At 40.5% G+C, this 13,554-nt stretch overlaps 1 protein-coding gene across 3 annotated transcripts in view; it reads left to right on the top strand.

Moving 5' to 3' along the window:
• The window catches only part of LOC139462231 (recombining binding protein suppressor of hairless-like), a 43,326-nt gene extending 30,665 nt beyond the window's left edge, over window positions 1–12,661 (top strand). For all 3 annotated transcript variants that reach the window (XM_071243825.1, XM_071243824.1, XM_071243826.1), the window contains 8 exons: window positions 908–1,082; window positions 2,528–2,665; window positions 3,079–3,191; window positions 3,966–4,106; window positions 4,767–4,922; window positions 5,774–5,877; window positions 6,500–6,581; window positions 7,477–12,661. In XM_071243825.1, coding sequence (XP_071099926.1) covers window positions 908–1,082; window positions 2,528–2,665; window positions 3,079–3,191; window positions 3,966–4,106; window positions 4,767–4,922; window positions 5,774–5,877; window positions 6,500–6,581; window positions 7,477–7,647 — 1,080 coding nt within the window. In that variant the 3' untranslated portion in view covers window positions 7,648–12,661. The remainder of the gene's footprint in view (window positions 1–907; window positions 1,083–2,527; window positions 2,666–3,078; window positions 3,192–3,965; window positions 4,107–4,766; window positions 4,923–5,773; window positions 5,878–6,499; window positions 6,582–7,476) is intronic.
• Window positions 12,662–13,554: the final 893 nt, after the last annotated feature.

Genomic DNA, 13,554 nt, shown 5'->3' on the forward strand with positions numbered 1-13,554 from the left:
GGGGGAGACATTTTGTTCAGTTGAGAGACTTACAGGAGAGTGGGAGACTTACGGGAGAGGGGGAGACTTGCGTGAGAGAGGGAGACTATTGGGAGATTTAAGGGAGAGGGGAGACTTAAGGGAGAGGGGGAGACTTACAAGAAGGGGAGACTTACTGGAGTAGGGGGAAACTTACGGGAGAGGGGGGACTTACAAAAAGGGGAAACTAAAGGGAGAGGGGGGACTTACGGGAGAAGGGGAGACTTAAGGGAGAAGGAGAGACTTAAGGGCGAAGGGGAGACTTAAGGGAGAAGGGGAGACTTAAGGGAGAGGGGGGGATTTACAAAAAGGGGATACTTACTGGAGTGGGGGGGACTTACGGGAGAAGGGGAGACTCACGGGAGAAGGGGAGACTCACTGGAGAAGGGGAGACTCACTGGAGAAGGGGAGACTTGGAGGAGATGGGGAGACTTACAAGAAGGGGAGACTTACGGGAGAGTGGGAGATTTCCGGGAGAGGGGGAAACTTACGGGAGAGTGGGAGACTTACGGGAAGGGGGGACATACAGGAGGGGCTTTGTGGGTTTTACTGACTTGTGTAAAACAACTCAATAATACCATGGGGGCAGTTGTCAAAGGTGTTGCTCTCACTATAGTGCTAAACATCTAAGACTTTTTTACTTTTCTTCACATTCTTGATACAAGAGGAGTGATTCTGTAACCATGGTAACAGTACTTAAAAATTCACAAGGTTTTAATGAGCTGTAGCTCTGGGTAATCTTGCATGTTATGCATTGTTTAATCATCCTTGTCCTGTTGGTATATAAATACATTGTCCTGTTGGTATATAAATACATTGTCCTGTTGGTATATAAATACATTGTCCTGTTGGTATATAAATACATTGTCTTCTTTGGCTTGTTTTTCAGAATTACTGTGCAGCTAAAACCTTGTATATATCGGACTCTGATAAGAGAAAACACTTTATGTTGTCTGTGAAAATGTTTCATGGAAATGGGCAAGACATTGGGCTGTTCCACAGTAAACGGATTAAGGTCATCTCAAAACCCTCGAAGAAAAAGCAGTCACTTAAAAATGCAGATTGTAAGTTGCATCATTATATTACTTTCCAAGAGTTCTCCTTTCACAATTTTTACATTACATTGAAGAATAATGTTGTTGTTAGCATCGATGTCTAATGTCAACAGAAGCCGGGCAGTTTGTAGCACTTGTTATCCAGTGTTATATCTCCATTTTCTTTTGATAAATACTCAAGGGGCAGTTTTGTAGCCTATTGGTTAAAGCGTTCGCTTGTCACACTGAAGACCTGGGTTCGATTCCCAACATGGGTAAAATGTTTGAAGCCCTTTTCTGGTGTACCCCGCCGTGATATTGCTGGAATATTGCTAAAAGTGGAGTAAATCAAACCCAGTCACTCACTGTTGAAGTGACGACACCAACGTCATCTCTCATATCTCCAACTTACCACGGAACTTCTCTCGCACATCAGCTTGAAATCAACAACTAATGAAAATGCCTCGTAAAGCAAGTTCGGCTCAGACATACATTCAATATTACGACCTCCTCCAAGCAAGCCCTGAAATTAATTTATTCAAAATCAGAAGACTTACAAGTGATCTTTTAGCTGTAAAAGATGTTTTCTTGAGTACACTGATAGGGGAGTGAGGTCGGTGGGAGAAGTCCTTGTGCACCTAGTGTATTTGAGACAGCTTGTGAAAGTCAAGTATAGGTGATATCACTGCTTGTGTGAATCATAAAAGACTATTACTAGCTTCACATCATTTGAACCAGACTTACAACAAAGAAATTGAGATGAGTGGGCTCAGGGTATTTATCCTAATAGACGGGAGATAAAATACCCTGGATAACAGAGGATGGTCTGGAAATTGTTGGTCTCCATATATGCCTAGAGGAAGAGTTTTGTTAAGTCATGCTATTGATAAGAAGCTGGTTTGTAATCCATGTGTGTCTATATCTAAGAGATTAGGTAATGTTATTTTAGTGTTGGTTAGATCAGATACATGGGCTTATTAACAAACTTGTTTATTTTAAAATGTTCAATTTGATCAAGGGAACCTAATTTCAAATGAGAATATTATGCAAGTGAGTTGTTATCTTGAGGTATGTTTTCTGTAATAACAGTTATGTTATTGAATTGCGGAATCAATAATTTGTGTTGGACATGTAATTTGTTCCGTGGGTCTTTTATGTTAAGATTTGTGAAGCAACTTTCGTTGTGTAGGTAAATATTTATTCTTGTGGATATTTAGCATGTAGTTTTTAGAGAATTTTGTCCAGACATTTTATATCAGTATTTCAAAGCTACAATTAATAAAAAAAAGTACTTCATAGTCCAACTCAGTAGTTCAGTACTCGACTGGATGGTCAAAGGGAGATAACTCAATTCTTATGTGAATCTATGATTTGTCTGAAGTGTGATAATGTTGATGAAAGTGTTTGATGCTCACGATGATGTCCTCTCACTCTGCAAACATGTTGTGAAGTTTGTTGTTGTTTGTTTATTTCAGTATGTATAGCTTCAGGGACCAAAGTTGCATTATTCAACCGACTGAGGTCCCAGACTGTGAGCACTCGCTACCTCCATGTGGAAAATGGCAACTTCCATGCAAGTTCTACGCAGTGGGGAGCCTTCACAATACACTTATGTAAGCCACAGAGAACAACATGCTCTGATTGTCTAATATCCTTTTGCTGCTTCTGGGGCAGGTGGTAAGACTTGGTGACTTTGCTGATTCCCTCTCATCATAATCCTAAGATGTGAATCGTTGCTTATAATATTTATCACTGGATTGTCTGGTCCAGACTCGATTATTGACAGACCGCTATCATATTGCTGGAATATAGCCAAGTGTTGGTATACTATGTGTGAGTGGGATATTCATGTTAAGTTGCAGCATGGTATCTCTTGCTAGAACTATAAAACAGGCATTAGTCAGGATTAGTACAAGCAGCCATACAAACATGCATGCACGTCGCTATGTAGTGCAATAATCTTGGAACGAGACATTTAACCTGATTGAACCTCACCTTGACCTTGACCTTTATTGACCTGTTTCAGTGGATGACAATGAGGATGAGTCTGAAGAGTTCACCGTCAGGGACGGCTACATCCACTACGGCTCCACCGTCAAACTGGTCTGCTCCGTCACCGGCATGGCGCTGCCCCGCTTGGTCAGTTATGATTCAGTTGCCGTAGAATAATTGGAGAGCAGTTTGTGTCAGATACGATTCTTTATTTCTTTGAGAGATGGTCAAGTTTTCCATCCAACAAAATCAGCTTTTCTTGGGATTTACAAGGTTAAATTAATAACAGCTCTGATATTTTTGCTTTTAAACATACGTTTTTATTTTGGGTTTGAAAAGAACAACTAATCAGTTAACCTGATATTATCGAAAGTTCTGCTTCACTGTCAGAAATCATTGTTACGTAGGATTTGCTTGACAAAAGAATCGCTTCAAGGATATCCATATTTCTGCAATTAAGTTCGACGTTGGATGGTGGACGTCTCAAAATGTAGGGAATAACCTTTTTATCGTACATTGAACTTTAGAACTGCTCTATTAAGTTAAAGAAAGCCCTATTGCCACCACACAAGTACAAGTACCTGAATTTTTGCCATGTTTACTGCTATAAATCGCAGAAAAGTGCAGTATCCTTAAAAGTGTGTGTGTGTGTGTGTGTGTGTGTGTGTGTGTGTGTGTGTGTGTGTGTGTGTGTGTGTGTGTGTGTGTGTGTGTGTGTGTGTGTGTGTGTGTGTGTGTGTGTGTGTGTGAAGGATCTTTACTGTTAGATGTAGCTTTTGGTTGCACAGTGTTCAAGAGATGTGCATGTTAAGAAATCCATGTGCGATCTGCAGAGCTTATTGAAGAGCTCAGCTCCAATTAATCCAATCACCAGATGTGCATTTGATGTGATTGTGACAATTGCAGTAATTCTTCTTTCAGATAATCCGTAAGGTTGACAAGCAGACGGCGCTGCTAGATGCGGACGACCCTGTGTCACAGCTGCACAAATGTTCATTCTACCTGAAGGACACGGAGAGGATGTACCTGTGTCTGTCTCAGGAAAGAATCATACAGTTTCAGGTGAGTGTACAGAGGCTGGTCATACTATGGGTAACTTCACCCAGTACCATTAATTCAGATATATTCAGAATTGTCAAAAAAATCATTACATGTTATTAACTAGATATAGGCCTCAATGCAGTCATTGTCGAACATTCAACCAATTAACACTGACAATTGATTAATAATCACTTGTTTTAGCTTGTGATTGGAAGGAATTATATAGTAAACTGTAAATCCAAAAGATGACACATTAACTGAAGTAATATGAAAGAATGGGGTGTTCCTTAACTTCTTTTGAGTAGTATATACCAGAAACACCAAAGATGATATATTTTCACCAAGTCCATGCTGTGAATCATGTTGATAATGTTTAACAATTATTCTAGATATTATTCCTCAATTTAAGGGTGCATTCAACCTCAGGCCTACAGTTCTTGTAAGACTTCCAAAATGGAATGAAAAGTCCCATTTCAGATTACTGCTTACGCTACGTTCCCAGTAGCGATATTTTAAAATTAAAACATAATTAGATTATACAAATGGTGAGCTAATTACAAATGGTGATCTACTTACGACAAAGGTTTAGTCTTAAAGTGTACAGTTTTGTTATTAGCTTTGAAGGGTGAGGTGATATGTTCGTGCCAGGTTCCTGAATGCTGCCATGTTTCTCTCCTCCAGGCAACTCCATGTCCTAAAGAGCCAAACAAGGAAATGATTAATGATGGTGCATCTTGGACAATCATCAGCACGGACAAGGCTGAATACACCTTCTTCGAGGGCATGGGTCCAGTGAAGAACCCGCTAACTCCTGTCCCGGTCGTACACAGCCTACACGTGAGTACACTGCAGGTCTTGCAGGATGTAGCATGACCTCAAGCATGACATGACATGACATGACATGACATGACATTGCAAGATGTAGTATGATAAATAAACTTTAGAGGCATTGTGCGTGTTCAAAAATCAATTTTGTGTTGACCCCCCCCAAAAAGAGGTCAGTCAGACACAATATTTTTTGTACATGCACTATGTGCATGTATTTATGAATATCAGGTTTCATTTTTCAATAACAGGTTGCCCTTGTGAATGTTCTGTATTGCTAAGTTGACCCCTGACTTGTATTTGATTACAATTGGTCATGAAGAGTTGTGTCCCTTTGATAGGCTTGCCAGGATCCTTTGATCATAGGTTTGAAACCCAGATCTGACCTGATTATGATTCTTGGTTAACATCACCATGCACGTGCCTTTTTCTTGTCAAGTAATCATGAACACGAAAATAATGTTATTGAAAGCAAAGTTAAGTTGGCAGAGCAAGGCCGTAGTTAACTTTTTTTGACAGGGGGGGGGGGCAAATATTTGTACAAGTATCACTTGTCCCAATCTTGTATTTTCATGATTCTATAAAAAATCCAGAGGGGTGGGGAAACTGCCCCCCTGGGTACGGCACTGCAGAGGACGGGTGTTAGGGTTTGTTTGTCGTCTAGCCTTGGGCAAGACTCAGCTTTAGATTAGCAGACCACAGTAAGCAAAAACATTTACTCAATTGGTCTTGTAGAATTATGGGAAGGGAGACAACTCTTGACGTCTTCAGATGCGATTCTGAAGTCCAATATGATTACAGTTTCCTTGTGATTAAATGGTCATTTAGAAACACATAATAGAGGAGTAAACTTTGTGTTTCAGTTGAATGGAGGCGGTGATGTTGCAATGTTGGAACTGAACGGAGAGAACTTTACCCCTGCTCTCAAAGTGTGGTTCGGCGATGTGGAGGCAGAGACCATGTTCAGGTTAGTGACTGTGTGAGGTAGGAAATGTACAGGTAACATTGCACTTCCCATAATGTTTCTTCCTGTCTCATTACCTGTAGATGTTTGGGCAGTGGGGTAGCCTAGTGGTTGAAGTGTTGGCTCGTCATGATGAAGACCCGGGTTCAATTTCCCACATGGGTACAATTAATGAATCCCATTTTCCCGTGACTCCCACTGAGATATTGCTGGAATATTGCGGCGTAAAACCATAGATTTTTTGTCTCAGCTTACGCGACAGAGTGACATTTGGTTAGAACCAGGTTCAGACTAACAGCAAGTCTTGCACACTGTGATGCGGTTCTTTATTATGAGGAACACAATGTTTCGGAGTAAGTACTTACTCCTTCACCTGATGAAGGTGTAAGCACGTTGTGTTCATCATTATCAAGAAGTTGACATCTATTAAATCTCTTCCTTGTGGAAGATGTTGATGCGGATGATGGTGATGCAGATGATGTTGATGCAGATGATGTTGATGCTGATGGTGGTAATGATGTTGATGTTGATGGTGGTGATGATGTTGATGTGGTGTTGATGGTGATGATGATGTTGATATGGATGTTGATGTTGTTGATGGTGATATTGATGTTGATGCTTTCAGGAGTGACGAGAGCATGCTGTGTGTAGTCCCCGACATCTCTGCCTTCCGCGCCGGCTGGAAGTGGGTCAGACAGCAGTTACATGTAAGTCTTACACACAAATCAGGTGAACTTAGCAACATCGGTCGCGAAGAATAATTGTATGGGTGACCGCAGCTGACTCCTGAGAGTTTCTTGAGCTTTGGTCCCGACCCACACTAAGCACATACAGCACATGTGGTGCCTCCTTAGTCAAGCAACTTTGTTCAACTCGGCCTCTGTTTACCCAGCAGTATGTTGGTACCCAGTAGGTTGAGATGGTAGTGTGGCAGTTAACCTTCTTGCGCCTCACAGGCAGCTTGGGTTGTATACTCCCCAGGGAGCTGAGAATGATAAAGGAGTGCCTGCTGATGCAATGAGTGGGGTAACGCACCTCGAGTATGGAGTCTAGCACAATCTATGTACACACATTGTTATTGTTACACAGGAGTGACAGCTATAAACACAATCAGCTAAGTCACGAGTCTCACCGACCAATCCACAAGTCCATATGTAACTACCATTAGATAAACATACAATTCCAACCTTCCTTGTCAACTACAATACATGCATTTATAGTTTAAAAAAATCACTGACTGACACTGAGTTTGCTTGTCTTCACACACTTCCTAGTTATAAAAAATAACATGTGCAAAATTAGAACTTTGATCTTGAGGCATGTCACAATGTTTCAATTGTGTGGATCGATGCTCATTATGCCAAATCACTGGATTGTCTGGTCCAGACTTGATTATTTACAGACAGTGGTCATATCGCTGAGTGTGGTGTTAAACAACAAACAATCACAGCAGGCTTTAATTTGAATGTGACCTTTCAAGCTGAAGCCTTTGTCTCATATCCCCTGAAACAGTTTTTCTTCAAAAGTTTCAAAATCTCTTTTAATTTTAATTTTAAATATAATTTTTATTTTTTTGTGAGTATGTTTACCGTCTTTCTGCAGGTGCCTGTATGCCTCGTGCGTAACGACGGTGTGATCTACGCGACGGGACTCACCTTCACGTACACCCCAGAGCCCGGTCCCAGACAACACAGTCGAGAAGTGGATCGACTGTTTGGCAGGAACACCACGGCCAGTCCGGACTCTACATCAAATTACAATAACCAGTTGTGACAAGACTGATGGAGCTATTCTCACAGTGATTGGACAGACAGAACTGATATGCCATCACAATGTTGTGACACTAACAATCATCGATTGTTCTCACCTCCAATTTGGATATATGTCCACCTATGACATCTTCATCTGTTGCCAGTTCTTATGTTCCTCCTCTGTAAAGAGTTACATTTGAGTTGTAGGTTATTTTTTATAGACAGATCGATACTTTTTTATATGGATTTTGAAAAGAATATTGTAACTATGATTAGTTTCCCTTTAGAAATTTGATTTCAAAATTCAAATTTTTAAAAGTATTTAATATTTATGAATATAGGAATAGCCTTTTTATAATGGTATTTTATGAATAAATTGTAAATAAAAACACTGACATGTAAATAATGGAAATAGGGGAGACGACTCTTGGAGTGGTGAATGGGAGTGTGGTCTTGGTAGACGGCGCTACGATCTCCTGTGCCTTTGTTGGTAGCACAGTGCCTTTATGGGAGAAAACTCAAGACTTTGTGGCGTATATATAAGTGCTAAACTCATCCTCCTGGCCTCGTCACCGATTTCTTTTAGAGGCCTTTTGGCTGGGATTCTGTATCCGACACTGAAAGCCAGTTGAACCGACAAGCAATCATGTCTACGACCCGGACTCGTTACCCCCGTCAGTTTGGTTGTGGTTGCAGACAATGCCAGACTGTTTTATCCAAGCTCCATACATCACCACATCCGTGCTGTATATATGAAGAACTGTGATTGGGTGCCTTGGACAAGGGGTGTGACTTGGCAGCCAAGAATCAGCCAATCGTTGCAGGTTTCCCATGCGTCACGAACCCTCTGTACTAACCTGGCTGATAGCGCCTCTAGAGACAGCTCGGCTGTGTACATGGCTAATTTCCTGAAGGGCAACATGTAAATTGTATAAAGACTTGTGCCATTACTATGTACAAAAGTAAAATGGAAGAATTTCTATTTTTACCATATATATGTAGGTCTATGAAATAGGCAACCAAAGTTGCCGTACCATGTATGTATTTAAAGACATCGGTAGGTGTGTCATAACAGTATGAATGGAGATTCGCCCTGATTCAAACAACCATAAGATTATTATGTGAAGCATCTCATTTTTAACTGTTTTACTATCGTAGTTGTTTATTTAAAAATAAATAAATTTCATCAGTAATCATTTGGATTGTGACATTAATATTGTTAGCTTATCAGTATGTGTAACTGTTTGGTTCAGTGGTGACATGACTCTGGCTATTTACTGTGTAGTTGTCGCCCTTAGGTGTGCCAGGATCCTGTGATCATGGGTTTAAACCCCTGTTCACCATGGTTATGCATGTAGGTTTGTCGGCACCAGACACATGCTCGTGGGCTTCATTAGAGTGGTGGGGCAATGGCGTAGCCTGGTGGTGAAGGTGTTCGCTTGTCCCACTGAAGACCCTGGTTCGATTCCCCACACGAGTACAATGTGTGAAGCCCATTTCTGGTGTCCCCTGCTATAATATCACTGGAATATTGCCAACAACAGAGTAAAACCTTTCTCTCTCACCCACTGACTCATAACAGTGAAGTAGTCAGTCCTTTTGTAAGAAATACAGATCATGCTGACTGAACCAAACATTTGCTGTACTTCTGACAATGTCTTAGGATTCACTTGTGTACAAGATTTTATGTCGATATTGTTAGGCATCATTCCTGTAGGTGCCACCGTTGGCAGGATATTAAAACCAGGTCTCTGATGAAAACCGTTTGGTTTCATGATGTAAGGGAGATCACTCTTGTTACTCTATGTAGTGGACTTGGCTAAATCTCGAATAATTTCACCAAAGCTTGAATAATTTGTAGATAATTATGAAAATCTATCTGAAGTTTATTTCTGTAAGTTGATATTTCATTGTTTGTGCCAAAGGGATTAATTTTTTCAAATTTAAAATGTTTTTAAGATTGTAGTTATTTGCATTTTAAAAAACGGGAAACATCTTTAACCTGTTCTTGTGATCATCGCTTATCATGTATGTTATATGACCATTTGTCACCAAAAGAAATCATGGTTATTAGTATTGATAATTTCAATATCAGTATTTGGTACCACAAAGGTTTCAGTTTTATATTATCAAGTTATGTCATTATCATCCTGGTATTTATATATGTATGGTTATTATTTACGACAACCTCCATTTTAACAGTCTTGTTATGTAGCACATTGAATTGACGCCACATTTATCTTACAGACAGATAGTCGTTGTGCTTGTACTTCTGTCATGATTCTTAACTTGCAGACATATTCTTGAGCACATGGAAACTGTTATGTATTTATTTGGTTAAGTATTTTATATTCAAATACACTTGGTTACTCTTATTTATGGGCAGGGGGGTAGCCGTGTGGTTAAAGTGTTCGCTCTTAAGGCTAAAGTCCCGGGTTCGATTCCCCACATGGGTAAAATGTGTAAAGCTCACAGCTGGTGTCCCCTGCCATGATATTGCTGGAATATGGCTAAAGGCGATGTAAAACCAAACTCACTCACTCACTTGTATAATTATTTATGTGTAGTAGTGGAGATAACAAATTGTTAAGGGCATGTCTGTGTGTGTCACACTAAGATTTATTATTACTCCACGGTAATGATATATTGTATTGAGAGTCCTGTCAGCAACCAAACATTTAAAATTCAGGGCGCTGGAGTATTTGTTGGGCACATATTTCTTTTCCAGAAAGAAGCCAAATAATTTCATTTTTTCAGGGCATATAGCATGTCCAATGAACCATTATTGTTTGTGAGATCTGAGTCAAAGTTGTAATTTCTAGTATTTATGGATCTAATTATTTTTAAGAAGATGACATAGGCACCTTCCAGAGTATCAATTCAGTCCCATTATTGCTGTCGGCATATATTTAACCAATGTAGCTTCACCAGCATCTGAGTGGCGGTTGGGTAGCCTAGTGGTTAAAGCGTTCGCTCGTCACGCTTAAAGCCCGGGTTCGATTCCCCACATGGGTACAATGTGTGAAGCCCATTTCTGGTGTCCCCCGCCGTGATATTGCTGGAATATTGCTAAAAGCGGCGTAAAACCATACTCACTCACTCACTCACCAGCATCTGAACAAGACCACATTTTTGTATCTTAGCTTGTGGTAGATAAGGACGATATTTGTTGAGGAACATAGGATTATGTTTATTGTTACAGAAATTATCGTAGCAATAGTGTGTCTTGGTGTCCATTAAGAAGATATGTGCTAGGTGGGATTAATTAAGAAATTGAAGTGCACAGGCAGTGATGTTCAGTGCCCAGAGTAAGCTCCCTTCCTTGTTCCAGGAGCCATTAGGTTTCCCCAGATTTTGATCGTGGTCTGTCAGCCAGCACCATGCCAGTGCTCGTGCTTTTCACCAAAGTGATGAATGTCAGGGATGCTTATTATAGTACCTGCCACATGAAGCTGACACCCTGTGATATAACTGAAATACTGTGCCAAACAGGGTCAGACCCAGTACACCATTAGATGTTGTCCTTTCACAGATTAGACCTACTAACCATTAAAAGTGGTCACGAGTGGTCCAGTCATCTCAGGCCCTGCAATTTGCAGTGCAGAGTTGCATCCCTTTGATAAACCAGAAACCTATGATCATGTGTTCGAATCTTGGTTCGCCCTGATTATGTTTCTAGGATTGTCGGCACCATAACTGTGCTCCTGGGTTTAACCCATGTGGTAAAGTCTAAGACCTGCATCACTCCGGGCTGAAATACTTTTCAAAGCAGGGTTAAGCCAAGTGATAAAGTGCCGAATATTTTCCCTGAGATGATATTACTGTCTTCTCTGAGGACCATCATATCGTAACAACAAAAAACAGTGCTCATTTTATGGTCACATAGACACACCATGTGCTTATAGGTCAGGCAGCTTGGTCACGAAGATGTCTGCCCAAAGATTTTGCTCTAAGATTGGAATAAACGCATCGTAGTAAAAAGAATCTTTGCTAAGTCTGTTTGTTGACCATGATAATTAATACCTAGTGCTACACTTTATATAATTATATTGTTATGATTAAGTGTCAGTAAGAGGTTTTAAGTGGACCTTGATATATTGGTTTGTATATTAGAATAAGTTGTAGACAACATAGGCAGACTTTCTTGTCATGATTCAATTTAGGATAGTTGAGGATTAATTAACATTGGAGATATTTTTGTATTACTGGCTTTAACGTAAGCAGTTTTGTTATGTCTATTTCTATATATTTATAGGATACATGGCAAAGTTCATTCCAGTGCCCTGTTTCACGAAGGGATCGTAGCGCTACGCTTGTCGTACATCGGTCTTACTACGACAGTTGTAGAGTTACGATGCCATTGTGAAATGGGACCCAGGGCGCAAGGTTCCACTGTGTTTTAATTGACATACGCTGTTACGTTATCGTCAGTATCTCACAGGATTTGTATACACTACGTTCGTCCATCACCCGTGAATACATACGTCGTCATAGTGACGTATGTCATAATAGTGACGTAAATTTTCAGTCACTTATGATATGAGGTCGTTTATCACCCAAGGAAGTCGATTGGTTCGATTTTGTGCATGAACTTTGCGTGAACTTTATCATTGCTTGATATTCAAGTAAGTGTAGAGCTGATGATTGTAAAGCTATGTCACTGTTCGATGTAAACTGAGCGCTCATTGGTCTGAGCCATCGGTGGTTTTCCCCAAGTTTGAACTAGACCGTGTCTCGTTGGTTGAAAATAGCTACTACACAACATGGAGGTCGCATGTATTCACGGGTGACCGAGGAACATAGTGTACAGAAACCCTTGAAGTATTGACGATATTTAACTGATTATCATTTTTTATTGTGTTTATGCATTGTTTATGTGTACAGAGAACGTAACTTTAACCTCGTCGTTGTTTGAATCAGGGGGTTCCGTGAAACTTTCTAATGCCTCCCAAGTGTACATACTTACAAAATATGTCACACGTGTAGACAGTTTCAGACCTAGCTTTTGTAATTGCCTTCTGTATAAGATTTATTAAAATGTGATCAACATTTCTACATCGTATGTGTTGTCTTTGAGATTGTTCGTAAGGGTTATTATGTTTAGATTTGACACTTTAATCCCAGTTGAAGGGGCACGTTTAGCCCATTCGTCCCAGGTGTCTTAATACGTTGGGACTTGCGTCCCTTGGGTGAGCCGGGATCCTATGATCGTTGGTTCGCAGTGCCAACAAAACGACTGTTCAACGAAATGCTAAACTCTTTCACCCACTATTCAATATTTAGGATCTCAAGAGGATCTTGATTTCAAATATATTATTGCGTCCCTTGGGCACGTCAGAAAGCTATGATTGTGGGTTCGAATCCCGCTTTTGTTGGTGCAGACAAACCTAGAAACATAAAAGCGGCGTTAAAGGCGGCTCGCTCACTCACTCAAATAAATTAACATGTGTTGTTGATGGTCATAACTTCCAAGCTTAGATTTTTATGAACCATAAGTTAAGTATTATTTGACACTAGGCATACATCTTATTAATGGTCTAGTCGCATAAACTGCGAAAATCGCTGTTCAGAGCTGCGTCCCTTAGTCGTGCCAGGTTCTGCTGAACGTGGGTTGAATAGCCACTGGCCCTGATGATGATGATAATGATGATGATTCCACGGTTTGTCGGCAGTATCATAGCAATGATCGTTGGTTAACCAAAATGAAACAACTTTCCGACCCGTGAAGATCCTGGATAGAATAGGTTTTCAGCAACCCATGCTTGCCATAAAAGGCAACTGTGCTTGTCGTAAGAGGCGACTAACGGGATCGGGTGGTCAGGTTCGCTGACTAGGTTGATGCATGTCATCGTATCCCAATTGCGTGGATCGATGCTCATGGTGCCAATCACTGGATTGTCTGGTCCAGACTCGATTATTTACAGACCGC

This window comes from Haliotis cracherodii, unplaced genomic scaffold (genome assembly GCF_022045235.1).
Source record: "Haliotis cracherodii isolate W230 unplaced genomic scaffold, xgHalCrac1.p SCAF_15, whole genome shotgun sequence".
Classification (NCBI taxonomy): domain Eukaryota; kingdom Metazoa; phylum Mollusca; class Gastropoda; order Lepetellida; family Haliotidae; genus Haliotis; species Haliotis cracherodii.